Source organism: Halyomorpha halys, unplaced genomic scaffold (assembly GCF_000696795.3).
Source record: "Halyomorpha halys isolate HHAL.00 unplaced genomic scaffold, Hhal_1.1 Scaffold1982.1, whole genome shotgun sequence".
In the NCBI taxonomy this organism is placed as follows: domain Eukaryota; kingdom Metazoa; phylum Arthropoda; class Insecta; order Hemiptera; family Pentatomidae; genus Halyomorpha; species Halyomorpha halys.
The window spans coordinates 132,871-158,033 of record NW_027113206.1 but is presented as its reverse complement, the minus strand read 5'-3'; the positions used below and the strand labels follow the sequence as shown (position 1 = coordinate 158,033).

Genomic DNA, 25,163 nt, shown 5'->3' with positions numbered 1-25,163 from the left:
AGATATTATGCATGTGTTATAGTTAGTTACACCGTCGAAACCATTAATTAGTGAAACAAATTATATGCTTATAGGGTCTGGACAATATCCCTGATGAAGAAAACCCTGATGATGATAAGAAAAAAGAGCGCTGTAAATGCTAAAGAGATTTGTTTTTGGTGTGCATATTTGTTGTTTGTGTTCTATTATTATTATAATTATTTGTTGATTGATGAAAAAATAAAGTAAGTGCTTGAATACGTCTTAATTAACTCAAATTCGACCACAGAGAGGTTAGCTAACATATAAGTTGACTACTTACATGGTAATTGATGACTAAATTTATATTCATTACTCCCGTTTCGAGAATACTACATGCAATTGAATGAAACAGTAAATGGACAGATTAAAGTAAGCACTTTGAAGATTGTTATAAATGAGCTTTTCTAGTAACAAGGAGCAGGGGGAGTATAAGGAGCCCCTCTATGTCACCTTTAATTAATACTCCGGAAATTCACACATCAAATCATATATGATGAATCTGTTATGAGGAATCCCTTTAAATTTGTGCCACAATTGATTGTATAATAAGCTCGTAACTAATGAATGTGAATTGAGATATTTAGAGTTCAATTCAGTAAGCTTGATTATTTTCGTTATCAACATTTATTACATATAATCAGGATATTCTTTACGTTCGTGGCAGCATGAGTAACCTCTCTTAAGTAATCCTAATTCCCAGTTTCATTACTGACTTTAGAGATACTTGATTTAAGACAAGCTTTACATTAAAACTATGTATGAAATTCAACCTACAATTACGCAATCTCCATAAGCAAAATCATAGCAAAAAAAGGAACTCCTTATTATCCTTCTAAAATGTAGAACTGTTTCGGTTTTTTCCAAAATCCACTTAAAATAGTTTAGCCACTTTCCTATACCGTATACCGTATCTGAGTAATTATCCCTGAAGGAGATTGCCACATAATGTATTCTTTGATGTAATCGTTAAGAGGCGTCTAATATAACTATTTATGATAGTTAATACAAAGCATTTCTGTATAATCTTACTGATTAAATTTTACATTTAATAATATTCACAAAATTACATTAATATGTTTAAATTATTACACATTTGTAAATAAACAATTTAATTTGATCGTGGTTGATGATTTTACGTTTGAAATGGTTTCGGTGTTCTTTCTCTTGACGCGTTGCTAAAGTTTTGTTGTAAGAACGCAATATCGTACCTACTTGAACCGTAATAGATCCGTATACCGTTATACCTCTTCAACTCCACTCCAATGTAGTTATTCGGATTCTTGTTATTCGCTATTTGTTCCACCACTAATTGCAATACTTTCTACATCGGCCCAACAAAAAATCTATCTACAAACCCGTAGGTATTTCCCGAAACAAATCATCTATAATTTCCAGTAACCCATCCGTTTATTAACTATTAGAACACGCTTTGAATCTTAAATATTCCTTCAAATTTGAAAAATCTATCCTTTCTACCATCACCAATCATCAGAAAAAATATTTCCTAAGCTATTCACATAAATCATCAACCAATTCGTGATAGTTGATACAACTTTTGTTTTCCTTACCTCACTATATCTTAAGCCTAATTAAAAATCGCTAATTTTCTTTGAGTATTCCTTCCTTACTCCACCTACTTACTTTATATTATTTCAATTACTTATTTCCGTAGAAAGAACGAATTTTATCCATTTCCTATCCAATTCTATTCCTTGATCCATTTTTTAATTTTTTTCCAATAATCACCCCCAGTTCTGCATTTAGAAAACAAATATTAATTAATCCCCTCTAACTTACTCCGTATCGAGGATATTCTACTTCATCATCAGTACTGTTTTTTATCTCATAATTTTACTTTGTATTTATAAAAAGAAATAAGATATTTCTATAGGTTCGATCTCTTAGTACTGTACTAAGTTTTTCCTCTTTGGCCTTAATCTCTTAGTTCTTTCTATCCAATTTGGCAATTAGTTCTGAAATTTTATCAACTAAATTATAATGTGGTATGAAATTTTACCTGCTATTGGGATTCTGTGCGTTGGAATTACTGTTCCCCCGGTTTTTGCATATTTTTCAATGAAGTTTGTACAAAATGGAAATGTGTGTATTTCTTAATAAGATGATTAGATACTTGAATAATAAACTTATAAATTTGTTATATATTCATTATTGCTATACAATTTCGATGGCATGCTTCATAGTGGTGCTAAGTACATTGCCTCCAAATTTAAAAACAATACAATTAAGGTTTATTTTTAAAAAAATTTATTTTCCTGAATGAGAGAACCTTTAATAGTATTTTTCATGATGCTAGTGGACATGTATGTAGCACCACTGTGAAGTAAGCCATCGATATCATCATTTGTTTAATCATGTTTTTTATCACTTGAGAAATAATTATGTACCTTGGAACCAGACGAACGTAAGTCCAAATATTAGAATGTTCAGGTTATCACATTATTATGTAGAATTTGATTCTACATCAAACTATAACAACTTAAGTCTGTTGAAAAATTGCCTTTTATATTTTGTAAGGGTTGTAAGAACGTAAGACCTAACCCATGTTTGAGCCATTTTTGTGGTCTCCTGAAAGGTTGGCCTAAGGTGACTGTTAGTCTGGTTTCAAGGTACAGAATTTAGATTTACATATAAATTATGAATTATATTTATACTCATATATTTTTTTCTTTCAGCCCTATAGGCGTGATATTCGAACCAACCCCTTTGATAGAGGACTGCTGCGAAGGGATTTAGAACTTTTTAAAAATGCTTATGTGATGCAAGTAAGTTTATATTGCTTTGATAGTTTGAAATAAATTAATGGACTAAGTTATATTTATTCTCTGTTTCTTATTTATTGTTAAGGTTTGTATTAATAACAACAATTAGGAGACTGTTAACTTAGCCTGTGTAGGAATCCTTAAACAGAGAGCTAAAGTGAAAAGGAGAATCTTTTGTTTGCGAAAACATATTTATTTTGCTGATTTAAAGACAAATTATCACTTTGGTAAAGTCATTACAATAATAATTTGGTAATAGTAAACTTTGAAACACTTATGGACTATGTTTTATTTGTATTTCAAATTTGAGAGAACTCTTAAGTACTGGTCTATTTAAGATGCCATAAAAAGTTCTGAAACTCTCCCATCTTACCTTCAGAGTGTCCAGCTTCCTTGAAGGTCAAGTATACATCTGGAATTTGCATCAGGAGTTATGTTAGAAAAACTGCCAGTCATCGGGAATTGCTAGTTTTTATTAAATATTATTTTTCCATAAGTACTTGACGAGTTTATAAAATATTCAGAATTTTATAAAATAAGATACATCAACACAGTGTTGATGTATCATATTTAATACTCACAACAAGCAACTTTCAATTTGCTTGCTTGTCTATTCTTACATTTGTGTAGTATTTGTTGGTAGGGTTTAACTAAGTTGGGATTTATCATAAAAAATAGTTATTCTGCTTCTGGAAAAAAAATTCTTATTCCTTGATTTTAATTTGTAGATTTTATCGATATTATGGTCCATTTTTATGTTTTCAGAGGTGTGGAAATTGAAGATTTTAAGATCTTGCTTTATGTTTATTTATACATCTCTTATTATTAATTTAAAAGATTATATATTTATGTAAGTTATATTTTTACTGCCAAATACATCGTTCATTCTTTAGCTGATGGACAAAGGGAGTGATTTCCAAACTTTTTTTTTAAATAGCAGAACCCCTACATCAGGGGTGGCCAACAAGTCGATTTCGGTTGGTCGTCTATCGCTCATAATGTCTGGGGTGGAATGCCATGTATCATGAACTTTGAAACGATTGTAGAAGACAAAACTTTCTAGCAATAGTTGAATGCATTCTGGGATTTTCCGTCCACTCAGCACAATATATTTTGACTGTGTGTCAAATAAGTGTTACACTTGTCACTGGACTCTTTATTATTATCTTTGTCAGGATATACACTTAATTATGATTCCTTGGTTAGTGGCATGCAAACTCAGTCTTCCCATTAATGTTAAGGCAACAAAGTAAATTCTAAATCTGTCTTTATCTGTAGCTACTTTGAATCAATAAATATTGTTAGTAAGTGTCTATGTCCTTTTAATTCCTACATATATGAGTTTTTTAGCCCTTTAAATAATTATTATTGTTGTTTCACATAGGTACGTAAGTACGTAGATAAGCTGTATATCTATATTTTAGTCTGAGGTGTATTTAGCGAGCTAATGATAGATAAGCCAAAAGTAAGTCATATTATTCTTTCATGATAAATTTTCCTGTCCAAAAAAAAAAAAATGCATAAGTGAAATCAAATGATCAGCCTTACTATGCATTTTTATAACAACTTTTTCATATTTACTAACAAATAGTACAACAACTTATACATTGAAGTTGATAAAAAAATTAAATTTCATTCTAAGTTAGTAAAGATTCTTTTACCTTATTTATTATCTTGATTAAGTGTCAAAAATCAATTTTTTTATGAAACGCATGTACTGAATGCTGGTATCAAAAGTTGGGTCTGGAAATTTATTTTCTTCATGAGCCTATATTTCGAAAACTTAATAAGTAATTTAAAAAATAGTTTGTGAACATATTTTTTACTTATCTACCCATATCTTTCTGGAATGCACCTTATACTAAAACACAGTGTATAAACATAGAATGCATTTCACACCCCTTAGACTACACCTATGTAAGTCGATCGTGACACACTTTTAACATAAAAAGAAGATCTTATGTACTGAAAAGTTGGCCACCTCAGCCCTACATTATAATTTAATACAGATAATGTGATCTGTCTTTTCATCGTAGAACCTATGTACTGGAAATACAGATAATTAAAACCAATTTTAGAAAAGAGGTTTTTATATGATTTCTTCAAGACTTTGAGGTCTGGAAACTAAAATGATTATCATTGATGTTCTTATTAAAGAACATAATATCGTTAATGTTGTTATTATGGTCCACCATGCTTGGGATCATGTACCAGTGTTGACAATTATTTTTAACATGTCATACCGAGAAATCAAATTTAGGACGAGTAAAAAGATCCAGAGGAATTTGATGCACTGGATGAACCAGATTTTTTGTCATAGTATGCCTGTTTAGAATTTCCACTTATGTTCATTATTTTTATAAAAATACAGTTCAACAGCATAACCCAAATAAAGCAATTCTTTAGTGTTTGGTACCATTAATTGATTGAATAATATTCGTATTTCATATTTACATGTGCATGTAGTGAATGGTTATAAAGACAAACGACTATAATGACCGAATATTTATTATTGTTTTACTTAAATTATTATTAGTATATTTTTAATCATTTATCAGCCAATATAAATTATTTAATAACTATTAGTAAATGTAATTTATAAATATTTATTATGGTTACAGGGCCTGGACAACATCCCTGATAGTAATTGAAAAGGAAAAAGATGCCATCAGTTAGTGTAAATACTTGTTATTTATAGGGTAGTGTTGCCAACCCTCTCTTTTCTAAAGGGATCAATCAGATTCTTAGTACTTGGGCAGTTTTGAGTTAAGAAAAAATATCAAATTTATTTTTTCAACCTAATGAAACTTCCAGGTAAATGTGAAATATATGTACATCCAAGACTTTAAACCAAGCGGTTTCAATTAAAATTTACACATTATGTTAGAATGAATAAAGTATTTTAAGCACTGTCAGTATATGAACAGCAGGTTACTCCTACAACACAAGAAAAACATGATCTAAGAAATTATAATTTTACTGCCAATGAAGATGAAAAGTAACAATCTCTTTGGGGTTATTTTAGCCCCTTCATTGTAATCTGATGCAGATGGCAACCTTGTAAACCTTTTATTTTTTTGTAAATAAAATTTATTTGTTTGCTTTAAATTATTTTCTCCTTGTAATTGCTGTTTCTTCAACTTTCTAACTTAGCTACCTTAAAAGAAGATGGCCTCAAAACTTTCGACTATAGAAATGTTATTGGTATGCAAAAAAATGTTTTCTTGAGGATGTAATCTTTTATATCCTTTAAGTAACTTTTATTTACTATAAAGGATATCAAATAACGAACTATTAAATAAATATAAAAGCATATGTAAAAGTAAACGAGGTATATTGGATTTCCGTATCATTTGTATAATTCAAAACCAAATATATCTTTCCTAATGGGAATGATGTGTTTGAGTAAAAAGTATCTAAGTACTCGAGCACAAAGAAATTTGTAAGTTGAGAATTGAATGCCTTTCCTAAATTGTTTGAGTATACTAAGTACTAAAGTAAAAAGGAATTAGTAAGTTGAGTATTAGTTCCTCTAAAATATTATTAGAGTAATGAGTACAGTTGGTACTCGGGTAGAGAGGAATTAGTAAGTTGAGAATTGAGTGCCTCTACAAAATTGTTTGGATAATGAGTATATTAACACTTAACATACTATGGAATTATTAATGAGCTAAGAATTAGTGTCTATAAAATCAAAGTTTTATTCAATAAACTAAAAGATATAATTTTCTTATGAAAAATAAAAATATGTTCTATAATGTATGAGAAGGATTGCATGCATATATTAGATAAACATAAAGATTCATAGATTTTTTTATGCGTTTATTTTTATGAGAATTATCTGTATTCTCAAGAAAAAAATCTGGTGTGTACATCTCAGAACTTTCAGTTACCACCTGGGCACTGTTGGGGGAACAAGTCCAGGAAGTGGGCCTAGTGCTTCTTTTTATTATTTAGAACCCACGGCCAGATGCCAACACCATATTTTAAGATAAAATTAACCCTTATATATATATTTTATTATTTATAGTGGCAGTTCTACCCCTTACTGTATGAGGTATTCGGCTGTAAAACATGGCAACTGATATAATGAAAACTGTTACAGTATTAAAATGCTTTTTAATTACTATTATGTACTTTCAACAAGGAGTCACCACAGCTTAATATCAACATTATTCTCTTATTAAAGAAATTTTTTTTAAGAAATTATGGAATCAGGCTTAAAACCGCTGGTGTACCAAAAATATCAGTCCATAAAAAAAAAATCAGTTACCATTGTTTAAATAAAATCAGTTTTATCTAATTTATTCTCCAAATTATCTATATTTCTTTATAAGTTCAATGATTCGGCCATACTCAAGGACATTCTTAAATACAATTTTACATCCATCAATTTAAAAAAAAAATTGCAGGCTATTCTGCTCAGGTCAGTAATTTCAATCAAAATTATCCTATTTTGTCAATTCTTCACATTAACATTAAAACTTTTAAAGTCAATTTACACTATTGGAATATAATTGTAGAATAACTTAAACTGGATTAAATTTATTTAATTTAAACAATAACCAGTCTCAAGAAAGTGAAAAGATTATATGAAAATTCAGTTATCATGTTTTACGACCTTGTATATTTTATATGTACGTAAGTGAAAGTCTAACTATTGTCATAACAACCATGGAAACATAAACATAAAAACATCTATTTTATCCTTTAGCTCAGTGGGTGCCTGGGGTGTCTCAAGCATATGCCAGGGGTGCCACAAGTTAATACGACTTTTTCAAAATATTACAAAAAAAAAAAAAAGCAAATAAACTATGCATTAACTTTTCACTGTTTTTTCCAACATACTCAATGTGTGTGGCAACATTTTTAAATTTTCACAAGAGTGCTGTGAAATGTTTGTAACCTGGTGCCACGAAAACAAAAAAAAAATTTATCCCATGGTATAAAAGTTTGGGAACCACTCCTCTAGTTTATTATCAATTTCTATCATATTTTATATTTATTCATTGTTTATTACAGCCAATAAGAGTTGGTAAATTAATCAGAAAAAAATATGAGTTTTATTTCATTTTAAAAAACTGAAATTAACCTACTTTCTTGCCAAGCCTTTAGTTTTATATTCAAAGTTTGTTTTAAGCTTCAGAAGGGCATATTCTTATGCTCTAAGTTATGCATATTTTGGGTTTCTTGATTTATTTTCAAACTTAGCATCATCCCCTTCTGTGTCTCCACACCTGATTTGATATAGAGAGGTCAGAGGTCCAGCCAGCCAGTCTGTCTTATATTATCTATGAATTTAACAGAAGAGTCCATTCTGTCTCTATTTAATGAGTTTGGTTCATTAAAACAAGGAGGTAGGTATGAATCGAACCTATGATTAGTTTTTTAAAAAGATATATTTACTATTTATAGAGGCATAATTTACTTATATTATAATATAATTAATTCTTGCTGGATATTTGGCATCATACACACAATTATCATAATTCAATAGTAACATACTTTGAAAACAAAATTAAAGTATTTATCAAAATTTAAAAATAGAAAACATGGCTGCTTAAGATAAAAAAAAATCCTATTTACCTACTGGCAGCTGATATACTTGGAGGATTGGAGAGCAAATATATACCAATGTACAATTCTTAAAGTAGTATTTAACAATAACTGCCATAAATAAACAAGTCTGTTATATTTATTATTTATGATGAGAATTTAATGAGATTTTTAATTATACATGAACACATTTTTTACTCTCTTTTTTATAAAACAGGTATAAAATAAAACAACTCGCTAATTCTCGTTTACATACTTCTTTCATTTTTTCATCTTGCGTTGAACCGGAGCTGTATTGGGAGGCTTTTGCGCCATGTTCCTCGGTAGCGTATCTCCAGGCTAAACAGAAAATATTTTATATATAAACAACGAACTATAGCAATATCTACTATTAACTTAACATTTTAACTAGATTTGATTTTTTTTTTAACTTACAGAGCTAACTAATGGCCGTTGTGTAGAGTCTCTGTTCTTAGGCGTCATTGAAGGTTTTAAACTACGTTCCTGGCTGAAAATATTAATTTTATATTGTAAATACATTTAGCTTTTCATGTATGATTATAAAAAATAACTCATGAACTATATTTCAAATAATTGTGAATTTCTAAATCATTTGAAATAACAGCTTGTCATTTGGACTCATCCTTATAAATGGAAACATAAGGAATATAATTAATCACTAGTATTTTATAAAATCTAATAATTAAGATAGAAATAGTCAAAGTAAACTAATAATAACTAAATTATGCTAAAAATATAATCAATTCTAATAATCTAAGAATCCAATACTTCAAGATTAAACTTGAAGAGTCAATTATTGTTACTGGTCTTGCACTATTTTGACGAAAGTAAGTGGCCTCTCAAAATATTTGAAATATTTAGAATGTATAACTTTTAAGCCATTGAGCCTATTTTAGTCTTTTTATTGACTAGATCAAATTCACAAATTTAATTCTACTGCAGTAATAATTTGGTGCCACAAAACATAATAATGTACAAATTAGTTAAGATGGGCTGATAAAACTTCATGGCTATTTCATAATTATTTTACAATGTTTTGGCCTAACAAGCTGTTCTCAGCTACAATCTGCAAGAATTCACAATTATTTTACTGAAATACATGAAGACAAAAAAAAATAAATAAAAGTGAGATTAAGGTTTGCTTTACATTTCATTGACTGACTCTCTTTTACAATTGCTATTTGTTATGTTTTCATTATCAAATATTATTTACAGTAAACAATTAAATATTATTACAATTAACTCTCAGAAGATACATTATGTATTCATGAAAATGTGTTGTAACATAATAAAATTATAAACAATAATGTACATGCAGGGTGGTGGCATATTCCTACTCTCCTTCAAATCAAAATTGAAGCTAAAAAATCCACACACACACAAAAGGAAGGTTTATGTTGAAGTTAATAGGAATGTCCGCCATTGTTATCTAAGCAGAAACAGAAGGTGGCCAATGATTGGCTTTTTCTCTTTCCCTCTTCTACTCTTCTGCCATGCCCCTGGAGGACACAAAATGCCCGCCTTTTTGACTTCACTTTTTCTGCCAGCTAACTCCCTCTATTATTAGGGTTATTGTCGTTATAAGCTATTATCATAGATAACTGTTCTGAATTAAAATTACTACCATAATTAATAAAAGGTTAATGGTTGAAATTATGTTTATGGGTCATTCTCTGAATTGGTGCTATCTAGCTTTAAAAATGAAAAGTAAAGCAAATTGATTAGATATTTTTGATTTCTATTGCCTTCAGAGAATGCGCCTTAGTAATACTCTGAAGAAAACACTCACTTAATATTAGTTTTTGAGATATTGATTTTTAAACAAATTCTTATTCTAGGGTGTAACTTATACATCTTGAATTACTTTAATTAACTTGGCTTAATTTACTTCCTTACCCAGTCTCACCTAAAATCAACTAATAAATGAATAATTTACTAAGGTAAAACTTGAGTACTTACCGAAATGAAAGGCCATATGCAGCAATGAAAACATGACCTGATATCATTAGTGTGTATATATTAACACCAATAATTAAATAATGTCAAGAAAATAGATAGTATTTTTCATAGAGATATTTTTTTGATAATTTCAATCCATCAATAGTCTTCAGTGTAAATACAGACAGGCCCTGCTTTATGTTGCTCCATTGTAAGTAATTTTGGAGGTACACCATTAACCAATTTATATCAAGAAATGTTTTATATCCCTTGATTCAAATTTGTCAATTTAAAAAAAAATTAATTTTTCTATCAAATAAACCCTTAAAAAAAGAAAATGAATGAAAAATAAAACTATTTAAATTGAGCTCATAATACATAAAAGTCTTCATAGATAACTGATGACAATAAAATATCATTTTGGAAATGGAACATTTTGAAAAACTATGTAAATCGGTCCAGTAATTCAAATGTTTATTGTGGACAAATATTCAACCATTCCCTTTTATATATATACATATTTTATATACATAATGTAAAATTAAAACCGAAACACTTTATAGCTGTCTTCTATCTTCTAACTTTACATGGTCTTAACTCTGTAAACTAAACCTGTAACTCTAATTGGACTTAATGGCAAACAGTAATAATGTAAGCCTTAGAGTTCATCTCAAGGTCATAGTCAAATGAGTTCATCTCTACAAATCATAAGATCTAGACAAAATGGATAATTTTGGGATATTTAGATAATTTTTTTTATGATCAAACTTCTTTTATGATTTAATTAACAGTTGTTGATTTGAATGAATTTTAATAGTTACCTGTTCCCCCTCGATGTTGAACCAGATTTCCTAAACATTCCACTGAGTTTGTCTTTGAATTGCTTTCCTCCAACTCTCTCATCAACTGTATTTAAGCTAGAGTCTGAGCCAGGATCCAACTGAAAAATGTTTTAAATCAGTTCAATTCCCCCAATGAATAACAAGCTCTTAAAGGTTTAGCTTTATTACAATAGCAAGGTTTAACAACCGATAAAAAATAGTAAAATACACACACATAGAAAAAGTAATGGGAATGGAGATTGCACTGAAGGAAGTTCTGTCTAAAATTGTTGATTCTTCAGTTTACAGAAAACTGTCTGAGAATCATTAATTAGTCATAGTCAGTGAGTTGGAGGATCTTACAAAGAAATACATTGCTTTAAGAAATTCAAAGATGATTAAGATGTTTGATTTAAAAAAACCTGTATCATTGCAACCCATGTAAGGTCTTTGTCTGTTTCTAGGTAAGGTAGTACTGTTTTTAAACCAACAGATGTGCAAGGAGGCGATTTGGTCAAGATCAAGCTCAACCTCCAGGATTTTCCCCTTACGTTTAAAAGTACCCACTTTATAGAGGCTGAGTATGCCCCAAGAAGGTCCCAGAGTCGCTTTATGGTTGTCATACCAGAATGGCTGTCATCATTTATCAAAGCTGTACTTGAATCCACAGCTAAGAGATTATATGGCCTATTTAGAGTTCAGAAATAAGGACTACCAATGTCGATTTTGTCCAACATAGATTCCCTTACCTGTAAAGCAAACAAGTACTTGGCTGCAGTTCTCAAAAATCATCTTGGACAATGACCATATTACATAAAGATCTCAGCCTACTTTGTAAAATTCTTATAAAAGATTACCAATCAACTGTTATAAATAAGTGATCTTATTAGAAGCAATTTCACTGTAGATTGCCTTTGGAACATCGTATATAAGCCTAATAAATCTGAAATTATTACCAATTTTTCTTTTCATTGATAAAAATTTTTAGTCATCCACTAGTAGGTCAACACGTATTTGGAGTAGTTACTTCAACATTCTTCTACCTTCTTTTCCTTGCGCCCACAAGTTTTAAGGACTGGTTCATCATACATTTTTCACCTCCAAGATGAGGATACTGATGATTTGGGCTTGTGTAACCTTTTCCTTTAATTGTAAATAGAACGTATTGGCCTTGAGAGTGGTTCTCTCCAGTGTTGTGGTAATGTCGAAAGACTGGTGCCCTTTCAGTTACCTCTCCCTACATCTTTCCAAGCTAGACTATCCCAGCCTATATTTCCTTCCTACCTATCTTATAACATTGAGAACACTGAGAATATAAAAGGACACACAGTATGGAGAGACTCTGAAAGATCATATTTAAACAACCTCGATACAAACATATTCTTCACTTTTAATTGTAATAAACATTTCTTTAATAAATTTAACTTTTTACAAGGACAATCAAAGGACATCATCTATAATATTGCTGGTCTCTAAGAACAATGCTGCAGTTCGGAACTTGGTGAAACTTACTTTATTGTGTTGGTGGACCGAAAAATTCATTTAATAGATGTATGTGAGTTGACATAATAGTACTAAAAAATTCACCAAAGGAGGAATTTTCTAAGTTCCATTATGTTGATTTACAAACATCTAGTATAACCATTTTTGAGCCTGCCAACCCATAAAGTTCATTTCACAAAATTTTACAGCGTCGTTGTTCTTCCTGACCCACAATAAAAGGTATTTCAATAAAAGAATGGCTTTTATTTACCTGGCTAGTGGATCCAGCATCACTCTCTTGATCTATACTGCGTGACTTGGTGAGCTTTTTCAACTTTCCAAACAGCCCTAATTTCTTCTTTTTATCAGAAGGAATAATTTCACTCTGCGTCGATCCTCCTGATAACCGACTGTAAGTAAACAACAAATTAAAAACAGTATATTCCCATTTGCAATGAAGAAAATTCAGATAAATTAAACTTATATATCCCAACCTGTCTAAACTATTTTCTCTCCTGTAAAGACTTTGCCGGAATTTTTCAGAGTCCTCAAGAGATTGGACACTTGTCATGCTTCCCTCATTGTCCTCCATCTGCCAAACTTGCTGAAAAAAATTTACATACATTTCTGTTCAATAAAGAATACGAAGTATTAAAAATTGGATAACTTTATATCACTCATTGATCAATAACAGGTCAAACCTGTATTCAGAAAGTTTTAAGGAGATTGAAACCATGGAATCTACTATGTTATGTTTAAAGGACAAGAATTAAGAGGCTAGTTAGGTTAGATTTCAATAAGTATATATTACAATACCTGCTCCTGAGCAGTTGTCTGCTCTAATGATAAACTTTTACGCAGGATACTGGGTTTTCGTTGAAGACTTCTTCTTTTTACAGAAGATATATCACTTCCACCATCAGAGTCAATTGAAGACGATCTATAAAATAAAGTTTTAAACAAGGAATTACAATTCATGCCGTTTTTCAATTTCAGGCACTTTTTAAATATTGCTTGATTTAACTATCTTAAAGTCGTCTCCTCTTCCTGTTTTAAGCTAATATTTCAAAAGTGATATAGGACCATCGCTCATCGGGGGTCTTAGCAGGGCAGGTCCGGCGGGGATGGATTGCCTTCTTTTTGTGTTATGATCTCTTGTTGTGAGATTGTGACATGTACCAACCTACTCTCTCTATAGTTGTTTGAAAAGTCAGATAAGTAAGGCCATGGAGGGCAGGAGCGGGGTTTCATGCAGTGAATACCAGGCCATGTTGGTATAAATGGTAATGAACAAGCTGACAAGTTGGCTAAGCTCGGTTGTGCAGAGAACATGCCTGTTCAATCACCTTCCTACAGAACAGTTAAGTCAATGATACGTTCTTATTGTAAGGACAGGACAAGCACTAGACACAAAGTTCAAGCGGAAGGAAAGAAGTGGGAGAGCCTACTGCATAAGGATAAACGAATTTCCGGCAATCTTAGCAGAGTTGAGGGAGTGGCTTGTTTTAATCATAAGACTAAAAAAAAATAACAGATGGCACAAAATCCTTAAAAAGGTATCACTTAAACATAAAAGTCTGTAAGGAAAAAACATTAAATAAAAAATAATTTAATTTTTAAAAACCAACCTAATAAGCTGTCAAATAATATTAAATTATCCTTAGGAAATCTATGCCTACTAAATCCTTGAGCACTTTGAATGCCTGAACTTGAGAAAGCTCTTCAGGCATTCACTATTTGGACAACTAACTTAATAATTAAATAATTTAAATACAACTGATATCTTAACAAACTGCAAAACCTACAATTAAGTACAAATCTCTTTTACAAACATTTACACTTCAATTAATATTACAAACATTTCTCTAAATAAATTTTCATAATATAATTTTTTTTCAACAGGAAGTACTTCAGAACAGCCAGTCTTTATTCTAAAAGAATAATGAACTTTAAATGTTGGTTTAATTCAGATTTTTATTAGGGTATAAATAAGCTTTTGTATTCTACTTAAAAGCTAATACTGTGATGGTATTTTATACATTTAGAAATAAAGAACAAATGAAAAATTATTAAAAAAATTATTTTCTCATTATGGATGGATGACAAACCTGTAGGAGCCAAATGCTCTCCTCAGGGTTGCTTTATCTTCTTGTTGAACTTTTTTCAGTTGATTGGCCGCTTCAGTAAGCCGCCTTAAAATTTCTTGAACTTCTTGGCTTTTAGTATCATCTTTTCCAATTGATGATTCTGAAAAATATATATCGATATACTAATGTTAAACTTTTTTTTCTTTAAATAACAGATTAAATTTACAGTCCTTTTCCAAAAAATAATAATTGACTATCTAAAACATACTTATCAAATAAATGTAGGATGTCCTGTAATATCTTTAAAGAGAAAACAAATTATTATGGACCTTTGTTCGATTTAACACAAAAAGTAGGAAATTTATTTTCAGTAAGTTATGTTTTTTGTTTAGGAGAAAATGATCGCTCAAAAAATTCAAGTTGATTAAGTTCCAATTACAATATAGTAAAGTAAATAAAATTCCCTTTAAGAAATATTTTTGGTTAAATTAACTCTATCGTAAGATATAAATAATCAATCGTATTTAACAAAAACATAACATGTAAAAAAAAAATTAACTAAAATTTCCTAATTTTCTGTATGGAATCAAATCATGTTCCACATGAACTTTATTGTTGCTCTTTAGTTACGCAATCATCTCTTTAAATACTTTTGGTCATTTATGACACCTTACATATATGGCCTTGAAGGGCAACTTTTCTGTAATAAGCAAACCATCCACTAGTAAACCAATTGTGTAATTACTTTTAAGAGCAGGCAATCTCTTAATTAGCTTACAAATAATGTAATTTGCCTCTAAGCAAGTTCAAATTCTTAATCCTTTCACTCCCAGTGGACACTTCGAATTACCTGTAGGGTAAAGTAACTACGGGAAATGGAATTGCTCGCTTGTACTAATGGGACACCTTACCCCTACCACAGGGACACATTGGGACGCCTTGTCCGTACCACAGGGACACATTGAAACACCTTGCCCCAACCTCAAGGACACATAGGAGCACCTTGCTCCTACCACAGAGACACATTGGGACGCCTTGCCCTACAACAGAGACACATTGGGACACCTTGCCCCAACCACAGGGACACATTGGGATGCCTTGCCCCTACTACTAGAACAAAAGCCCATTTTCCAGCTCATTCGCCCCAAAAATGCAATACCGATTTTGTGGATAATTTTTTCGTAATTGGTAAGGGTTAAGTTATTTCAAGTCACTTTGCCAAAAGCCAAAAGTTTTTAATTTACCTGTTCAATTATTTTAATACATGATTTAGTATTATAAGTTTTTCTGCTTTTCTTCTTCATTGGAATACATTTTTCTTCAATATATTTATTTGTAATCTTAAAGAGTCTTTTTATTAGAAATGTTTCTTGGAAAAATATTTAAAGGAAAATTTAACTCCTCCAGAAATAAGATTCAGATTACTTCACAAGACAACTCGAGGAAGAAGGTGTAAGAGTTACTAAGATATCAATTGTTATTCAATGATATATAAATAGATTTACCTCTGCTATAGTCTTTCCTTTCTAAGTTAGGGGACGCTTCTCTGGATTTAGGTCCCTAGAAGAAAAATATCAATTTTAATATTTGAAAAATGTGTTTTCTTTGTTATCCTTTGCCAAACATCTGACTTACTTTTCGCCGAGCCGGTGGTGTTGGCATTACTACAGGAGGTCTTGGTTTAGATGGGAACAGATCAGGAGCCAGTACAGTCAGTTCTTCCACCTAATTACACAATTATAAACACAATAATGAGAGAGATTGTACTCTCTTTGGTTCATATTAACTTCCATTGAATTTAAAAAATGGCAAATGAAATTTACTTTAATTTTTAACAATATTACTTTGTGAAAAATTAAATACAATTTATCTCAAGCATTTAATGGTGTAAGAAATCAGTGAAATGAAAAAATATATGTAGATTCCTAACCAATTGCTACAATTTGACGCTGTTAATTTAAACACTTCAAATTCATTAACTTTAAAATATTCTACTTACTAATTGGGCAACACTTATAATTTGACGTTCTTCTTCTTTCTCCATATTATTTTTTATTGTTATAGTTTGCTTCAGTAATTCCCTTTCCCTTTCAAGTTTATCTTTCTCACGCCTCAACTTTTCATTAGTAGTCCTCAACTTGGCATGAGCATCCCTCAGTTCTAATAAGTCACACTGCATCTGTAAAAGTAATTATATTGTATAATGATCAGATAAAATAAGTGTATTATAGTAAATATTAATATGTTTATTAAAAAGTGATAACTCCATAATAGCCGAAAAATTATGTTATTCCTTAAGAGATGGATAAAGAATAGAATCAAACAGCACCAAACTATTATTGATATTGAATAAGAAACAAGGTACCTTTCCAAATTCTCTTAAGGCATAAAATTTGGATGGAAAGTGAAGATGATTCTAATTAAGAAAATAAAGGTTTACTATGGAGTCTAGTTGCAAAATTAAAATGAAGGCTTGGATTTGTATGCAATCACATGCTTTATTTGGATGCATTTTTTAAACAGTTGATCAAATATCTTTATGATTAGGTTGCTCAGGTGCAATCAGCCACATTTTATTTTGCATATTTGAAGATAAATGCATATCATTGCATATTTGGACAATTTCAATGAAGTAAAAAAAAAAAAGAAACTAAAATCAAAATACAACATTGTAGGTGAAATTCCAGATTAAAATCATAGGTTCATTGAACAAAACAACAATAAATCAACAAAATAACGCTTCCTTTTATAATGATCTAGTTGTTTGTAGACCACAACCTGATAATTTTAAGGGCATATCCATTTGTTTCCAATATGTTTGTTAATATAAAACAATTTTATAGTTTATATATAACTAATAAACAGTTATAAAATATTTTAAACAATAGAAGACTAGGTTCCATATAAACAAATTAAGAAATGTATGCAGTAATTAATCTTTATAAAGGACATATTATCATTATTATTATTATATGGGCAATAGACTATGGAGGTCCAAGTCCTCGTGCGATTTATTAGGAAACACATCGCACATTTCTTGACGTCGTTTTTATAGAGGGTGGGTTCATGACGCCCACGGCCTATTTTTTGTGAGTGACACCCATTGGCTAACGGGGCTTAATGGCTAATGGGAGCTTAATAAAGGATATATCCCCACTAATTAATTTGTGTTTTATTTATGTTGCTAATTTAACCATAAACAACACAATCGTTACTAACTTTTTTTTATTACTAATTTTAAGTTTCCATTACCTTTGTATTTATTTTTAAGTAATGTCACACTATTTATTTTTATCCAATTACATATATAATTTTAATAAATTTATGTACATGGAATCTCTTATTTGTTATGATAATTATTTCAATATTCAATCTTAATTTTTTTAATATTTTCAATTACTTATCCATCTTAAATATAACCATCACTGTTTATCTTTTTTTTACAAGATAAAGTTACTGAGTTTTATTATTTTGATATTCTAGTTTTAAAAAAGTGTTCTATATTATAAAACATTCAAAATCATTTTTGTTTAATTTTGAATCGCTTCTGCAATATCTTTCTTGGTTCAGAAATTTTTCTAGGCACATTAGTTGTATATTTGAATGTTTTGGCTGCTTTATTGCATCTTTGGACATTTTTTGTTGCATATTATATAGCCTATTCTGTAGATTTTTCTGGTTTTCTTCTTCATTGGAATAAATTTTTCTTTAATATATTCACTTGTAATTTTAAAGAGTTTTTGTATTGCAAAAAAAAAAAAAAAAAAAAAAAGCATACTACATAAAAATCTGGGCTCTGGTTGCTAGTGCTACCTAGTTACTAAGTGATAGCCTAGATCGTGCCATTAAATATGGACATTCTTCATTAAATTTTCTATTAAATAGTTTTGTTTAATAATCAGAAAACGTCTTTATCTAGTTCACTAAATTCAGTTTTTAAATGTATCAAAATATATAAATTTCTGAAAGGTTTTCAAACTATTTTTGGGATTGTTTCATTATAGAACAAAGCCAATCTCAAGGATATAACAGCTATAAAATAAAAGCCATCAGTAAATAAACATATTTTACTTCATTTAATTTCTTTCTTATTTCTTCCTGTTCTTCTTCATTGGATTTCTTCAGTTGGTCTAACTTCCTTTTAGCTTCAAGTCTTTCCCTATCTCTTTCTCTTTCAACCTGACAAAAAAATTAAATATAAATTTTAAATATGAACATCTATAATTGAATATATAATAAATAAAAATTAAATGAAATACCTCAAACAAAGTTTGCCTGAGATCCCTGGCCAAAGTTGATGTCTCCTGAAGGAGCCTGTGCTGTTCCTCTCTCTCTTTATGCCAGGCTAGTTCCATTCTTGTTTTTGTTCCTGTTATTTTTGTTCTGCCACTGCTCAGGATTTTTTCTTCCTCTAGCTGAAATATGTCAAAAAGTATATAATATTTAATAAACAAAATATAATAAATGATAACTATGTTCTGTCTCGATCTCAGGTATCATAATCAATATAAATATCACTAAAAAAAAAAAGAAATAATAATGCATGCAATAATACTAACCTCATTCAGCCTTGATACTAATTCAGAGTTTTTGACCTCCCATTGTGAACGCTCTGATATTAATTCAGTTTTAAGCCTGGATGTTTCCGATTTTGCTTCTGAAAGATCATCCTCGAGGGAAGCAATTTGATTTTCAAGAATGGCAATTTGACTTCTCCATTCCGTTTCCTGATCATTAATTGAAATATTAATTCAGTTGGATAATAATATATAAAGTATAAAATATGAATAAAATTAAAGTTTACATCTGTGGTATATTTCACTGAACTGCCTGAAGCTTTGAGATCGGCAATATTCCTGCGAGCGGCTTCAAGTAAGTGCTTGTACGAGTCTCTTTCTTTCTTGTACCTGGCCATTTGTGATTGCATACTCACGAGTTCATCAGTGATTATTGAAAGTCTGTTATCATATCTCATTTTTAATGAACTTAGCTCTTTCTTTTTTGACTTTTCTTCTAATGCTAATCTGAAAATTATAAATACAATGTTCAATAGTCAAATCTATCATTAGCATGTGAGTAAGTTGAAATTTGAACCTTTAAGAATAGGATTTCACATTAAAATGTACTGATTAGTGGAAATTAAATTATATATAAATTCAATTTGGTTCCTTTTCAAAATTAGTAGAAGGACAAATAGGATTCAAATTTTAAAATAAATATTTTAGGTTCTATGTATTTTCATAAGTATATTAAGACTATATATAAATTAAAGAATATGTGATCAATGAGTGAAAGGATGGTTAGTGTTTTGAGAGTGTATGGACGTTGCTACAGTATAGTTCGAATTATTATAGTTGCTAAAACATGATTTGAAGATATGTCCTGGAATATTGGAGAATATCGATAATAATATTCACAGGAGCATCAAGGACATCAGCAAACTCCCTGCTAACATCTCTTCAGCAATGTTATATGCAATGAGGACTAGGTCTGATACACTGTCAATTAGAGACCCCTCTGCAGCATTGATCCATTGCCAAATGACTGTCTTAATGCCCTGTTTCAGTCTACATACAATTATGAAACTGAAATCATTGAATGTGCTGAAAGAATGGGTGTAGATCCGAGCAGCTAGAGTGTGAGAGCACTACTACAACAGTCACTACGAGAAAATGTGTTTCAATAATAAGTCAATTGAAGGTGGCAGGGTGTTGATGCTTGCCATTTCAATGTATGCATTCGAGACTTCGAAAGCTAACAAATACTTGTGCGAGAAGCAGGTACTCTCGGGTTTAGATTGAGCCAACACCTTGAAACCTAATATTAATTATCCACCCCAGAACTAATAACTATATATTTCATATAGCAATAGATAAATTAATGTAAAAATGGTATACTCTTTACCTTGATTTATATTCATTGAGGTCTGCTTGTAAAGAGGATATGTCACCAGAAACATTTCTCTGTATTTTTTCAAGTTTTTCATAATCTTCAATCTTTCTTCTCAGGTCCTCATTCTTTGAAAAAAATAGAATAAAGAAATTTTACTTGAAAAAATAAATCATAAATATTCAACACTATTTTGATTAAGCGTTGATGTGATTCTGTTGTTTAATGCAAGAATAGACAATTTCAAAATTTCTTACTTTAGTAGATAGAAGGATTTATTAAACTTTTTTTATTATTAACACAAACTTCAATGATCCACTTTACTGCAGAATGTAGTGGAGTATGATAGAAGATAGATAGGAAAACATATGTATAAGGTGTGATGGTTAATGTAGAGGAGTATGATAGTAGATGTATAGGAATGTGCATGTGCAGGAGTTTATAGTGTAGCATGACAGTAGACGAATAGAAATATGATAGTAGATTGAGTGGTTTATGATAGTAGATGATTTAGAGTATGGATGTATAAGAATAAGAGAGCAAATGTAGTAGCTAGAAACTGGAATACCCATAGGAAAGGGGGGAGTACAGTGGTAGTTGCATAGGAATATGATAGTAGATGTAGTAGCTAGAAATTAGAATAACCATAAAAGTTCCCGCTTCATTCAAAAAGTTTCTGAATTTATATATAAAATTCAATTAGCCAAGGGGTACAAGTGACAATTTTGTAAATAAAAGGATTTTTTGCTACCTTCCTGTGTCCGAATCAAACTCAGGCTTCAGATTTTTCAAGCCACAGAAGTGAATTGAAATATTACAAAACTTATGTTCTTTTGATGAAGAAAAAATTTCAACAAGTTCTATTGCTTATTTTTTGTTATTCTATCATTTAAATAAATAGTTTATTTATTTATCGTTTTTATAGCAATTGCAATACCAATATCTTTTTGATCAAATAATGACATTGAATGTTCTTGCATTAAGTGGCATAATTTTAAGACCAAAATTAGAGTTCATTAAAAATAATAAATTAAAATTCATACATCTTTCCTCATGTAATTAGTTTGTTCAGAAAGACCATCTGCTTCTTTCCTCAGCTGTTCTATTTCTGACTGTTTTTGATCACATATGGCCTGTAACCTGGACTTTTCAAGTATGAGTGTATCACAATCTTTGGACTTGTCCTGAAATGTTCAAGATCGAAAGCATAATCATCACATGCTGAAACGTAACTTGAAACAATATAATATGGTATTATATTACACACCTCCAATCTATGCTTTTCCTTTGCCCACAATTCTTGCTTGATACTGTATGATTCTTTTAGAGACCTCAGCTCAGTTTCGACTTCTTCCATTTCATTCGCAGCTTTGATTAGTTGGCTAGAACAGAATAAGAAGGTAAATATAAATTTATTTACAATAATTCATAGAGACATCTGGGATAAGCATGTTTTCCTCATTTAAGTTAATTTTCAAGAGAAGACTCTAAAATAAATACAAACAAGTCTTTTCAATTTTTCCAAATCAATAAGATTAATTATTTACCTCTGTATTTTTTCTTTCTCTTGAACAAGGGTAGCCTTCATGACAACATGCTCCTCTTCCAGCTCTTCGTATCTTTTTGTAAGTTCATCATATTCATGCCTTTCGCTTTCCAAAGCTATTTCCAATGCTAATAAGAAATACACATCAATGATTAAAGAATCAAAATAATAAATAAATAATGAATTGAAGAAACAACAGATTGAAACTGAAACAACAGAACAAAATAAGAATGGCTTACACTCAATTTTTCCTTCCAGTTCCTGCTTCAGTTCCTTTATTTGCCCTTCTTCAGACATTTTGGACTTGAGCTGAGCCAGCTCTGTATCTTTATTTCTTAATTCTTTCTCATGAGTAGCTTTTAGTCTATCCATTAATTTGCGACTAGCCTAAATCATTTAAGTCAATTCAGTACAAATGGAGGAGTAAAAATTATTACAGGCAAGTATTAGTCATAATAGATGCTGAGTAAAATATAAGCAAACGTTAACACTTAACGATACAATTAATACACAGTTAAACAATCTCTTTTTTAAATTTTTTGTTATGTTCATTCATATTTTTCATTCCTTTAAATTGATTGGTTATAAAACGGTATTGTTTCCATCTTGTTAAAAAAAAAAACACCGGAACAATTTTATTCATTTTTTTTTAAAGAAGGATTTTATGTTTTTGACATTAAAAAATTAATCACATATTTTAATGAATTTTTTAAAATGCATATTATGGTTGTTAAGAAAATAAACTTTCATAGAAAGAGACACATAAAGCATGAATTATTCACATATTCAATGCAATTCTTATATTGTGAAGAGGCTCTGTCGGTAGTTTCTTTGCCACTTGGAGTCAAAGATGCCAGAAAAAGGTTAAGAGGAACTGACCATATTTTAAATGATGTTAAATATTTTAATTGAAAAAACTCATTTTTAATTTATATTTTAATATAAAAATCTAAGTGATGTTTGAATTAATGTCACTGTTAGCCTCAGCTCACACTGACACAAGCCCTCTTTCCTTTCTCTTTATTTTACTCTTTACAGAGCCTGCATTTGCTCCCAACACGCTGATTGGCGTTATTTCATTCATGTAATGCAACATTCTTAATAAATAAATTACACATGTATTAAAACACTGACACTGTGAACCACATTAAAAAAAGGCATTTCATTAACTTTAAAAGTTAAAATAACCTACCAACTCTCCGCCAGACGACTCCTTAAAAAAATTATTTTTGTTAATATTGTGTAATATTAAAAAACTTATAAATATATATTTTATAAATCCTACTTTAATTATAAGTCTTAAAAATATGCTTAATCCTAGATTGCCAATGTTTGTAAAATGTAATTATACTCCAGGAAATGAAAGTAGTTCAACAGACCTCATAACCCTGTTAGTAAAGTGCCTTCCCTAGTTAGTTTGATACAAGTTTTGTCAACCTATGGTCGCCAAGTTCATCAACGTTCTTCTTTCCCAAAAGTAAGTTCATAATTATTACCTATCATTGGTAATAACATTTCATATAGCTCAAATACATGAAACTTGATAATGTTGCATACATTTTTCTTTTCACTTCCTGATATATAGAATATATATTAAGGGGAAGTATTACGATTGTAAAAAATTTCCAGGTTGAGTTTTCAACTGAAATACACATTTTGAGTTTTTACCTTAATTTTATTCTCTGACTGCACCCTCAACCATCTTTTTCTCATAAATATAATTTTAAAATTATAATAATAATTTTTCATAACTACATTCAATAGATTTTATGTCATACCTGAAAAAATTTTAGCTAAATAATAATGATTTTCAACTAACAGTTATTCTTGTTTATAAATATTACATATTGTTGGCAAAGAACCAATATTGAGGAAGTTTGGCAATCTAGGATTAAAAACAAAATCATTTTAGTAAAAAGTACTAATCAGCACTTGAAGAAGAGAAAATAAAATGATTTCCGAAATTTCATTGATTTATAAATTATTTTTTGTTATTTTTATTACCTGATAGTCCATTTCCAGATCAGCTGTCTTTTTTTCCCAAATTTCGATTTCTTTTTCTTTATCGTTTAATTCTTCCTCTTTTTCTTTTATTATCCTTTCAGCCTGGAACAGACAACAATTAGTCCAATGAAGATAAAGTTCTGTGTGTAATGAGTGATTAAGCTTTAATGAACCTTCTCAAGTTTCATCGTTAAATCTTTAATCATGTTGTTGGCGTTGACTATTTCCTGTTGATTTTCATTGGAATCACCAGCCTTAACAGGCTTTTCCTTCTTCTTTGCAGCCACTTCCTGCAAAACGTAAAATGACTCTTTATTTATGAAGCCATCTATCCAATTTATTCAAAGATGAAGACAATATCAAGTTACATACCAGTTTCTTTATTTCAGAATTTTTGTTTTCCAGTTCTTCTTGAAGTTTCTTAAGCTTCCTTTCGGCATCTTCGAACTTTGCTTCAACTTCATGTTTGGTAATGGACAAAGAGTCGTTATTTTTCTCCAAAGTAGCATACTTTTTATTAAGCTCTGTGTACTGCGAAGTTAACAATTAAAACACACAATTTCAGAAATAAGTATATTTAGATACATTACAATGAGAATTTCATAGCCAAAACAAATTAAACTATTGTATTGGATGAATATGATTAAATTCTATTTTGAATTATCATTTATAAAGTAACAAATGGCTACAGATAATTTAATTTTAATTACCTCTTTTTCAAGTTTGAGCAATTTTTCTTTTTTAGATGAGGCAAGTTTTTCAGACCTCTTCAACTTTTCTTCCACTTCTAATAATTTTTTCTCTAAATTCTCTACTTTTTTGTCATTTTCAGCAATCTTGAAAAAATTAGAAGAATATAAAAAAAAAAAAGTTTGATTTTCAGAAAGTAAGTTTATCAAATCAGATTATTTTTTTATCAGAAAAAAAACATGTTTATTTTCATAACTCCTACTTTTTGACTATTATGGCCATTTTCAGCGATATCTTATTTACTATATCACATTTAAAAATGTTATTA

At 29.9% G+C, this 25,163-nt stretch overlaps 2 protein-coding genes and 1 long non-coding RNA gene across 7 annotated transcripts in view; 2 read left to right on the top strand and 1 right to left on the bottom strand.

Annotated features, from left to right (window-relative positions):
* ND-MWFE (NADH dehydrogenase (ubiquinone) MWFE subunit) overlaps positions 1 to 239 on the top strand; it is a 3,127-nt gene extending 2,888 nt beyond the window's left edge. The window contains exon 3 of the mRNA XM_014436539.2: positions 75 to 239. Within this exon, the coding sequence (XP_014292025.1) occupies positions 75 to 143 (69 nt within the window). The 3' untranslated portion in view covers positions 144 to 239. The remainder of the gene's footprint in view (positions 1 to 74) is intronic.
* Positions 240 to 1,962: 1,723 nt separating this feature from the next.
* LOC106690941 (uncharacterized) lies at positions 1,963 to 5,909 on the top strand. The gene is made up of 3 exons (XR_001344695.3): positions 1,963 to 2,121; positions 2,715 to 2,804; positions 5,423 to 5,909. It is a non-coding gene; the product is annotated as an uncharacterized lncRNA (long non-coding RNA).
* Positions 5,910 to 8,181: 2,272 nt separating this feature from the next.
* Positions 8,182 to 25,163, bottom strand: part of LOC106690939 (uncharacterized) — an 87,149-nt gene continuing 70,167 nt past the window's right edge. For 3 of the 5 annotated variants that reach the window (XM_067050801.1, XM_067050804.1, XM_067050802.1), the window contains exons 24-47: positions 24,856 to 24,981; positions 24,518 to 24,676; positions 24,319 to 24,435; positions 24,146 to 24,247; positions 23,334 to 23,354; positions 22,381 to 22,528; positions 22,143 to 22,269; positions 21,863 to 21,977; positions 21,639 to 21,779; positions 20,611 to 20,723; positions 19,511 to 19,730; positions 19,266 to 19,433; positions 18,966 to 19,121; positions 18,778 to 18,885; positions 16,706 to 16,885; positions 16,342 to 16,431; positions 16,212 to 16,266; positions 14,728 to 14,866; positions 13,436 to 13,559; positions 13,114 to 13,223; positions 12,891 to 13,029; positions 11,138 to 11,256; positions 8,793 to 8,865; positions 8,182 to 8,696 (exon numbers count right to left, since the gene is read on the bottom strand). In XM_067050801.1, coding sequence (XP_066906902.1) covers positions 8,619 to 8,696; positions 8,793 to 8,865; positions 11,138 to 11,256; positions 12,891 to 13,029; positions 13,114 to 13,223; positions 13,436 to 13,559; positions 14,728 to 14,866; positions 16,212 to 16,266; positions 16,342 to 16,431; positions 16,706 to 16,885; positions 18,778 to 18,885; positions 18,966 to 19,121; positions 19,266 to 19,433; positions 19,511 to 19,730; positions 20,611 to 20,723; positions 21,639 to 21,779; positions 21,863 to 21,977; positions 22,143 to 22,269; positions 22,381 to 22,528; positions 23,334 to 23,354; positions 24,146 to 24,247; positions 24,319 to 24,435; positions 24,518 to 24,676; positions 24,856 to 24,981 — 2,928 coding nt within the window. In that variant the 3' untranslated portion in view covers positions 8,182 to 8,618. Of the gene's footprint in view, positions 8,697 to 8,792; positions 8,866 to 10,337; positions 10,375 to 11,137; positions 11,257 to 12,890; positions 13,030 to 13,113; positions 13,224 to 13,435; positions 13,560 to 14,727; positions 14,867 to 16,211; positions 16,267 to 16,341; positions 16,432 to 16,705; positions 16,886 to 18,777; positions 18,886 to 18,965; positions 19,122 to 19,265; positions 19,434 to 19,510; positions 19,731 to 20,610; positions 20,724 to 21,638; positions 21,780 to 21,862; positions 21,978 to 22,142; positions 22,270 to 22,380; positions 22,529 to 23,333; positions 23,355 to 24,145; positions 24,248 to 24,318; positions 24,436 to 24,517; positions 24,677 to 24,855; positions 24,982 to 25,163 lie in introns of all 5 variants that reach the window. The other 2 variants (XR_010844356.1, XM_067050803.1) reach the window with 2 other exon arrangements.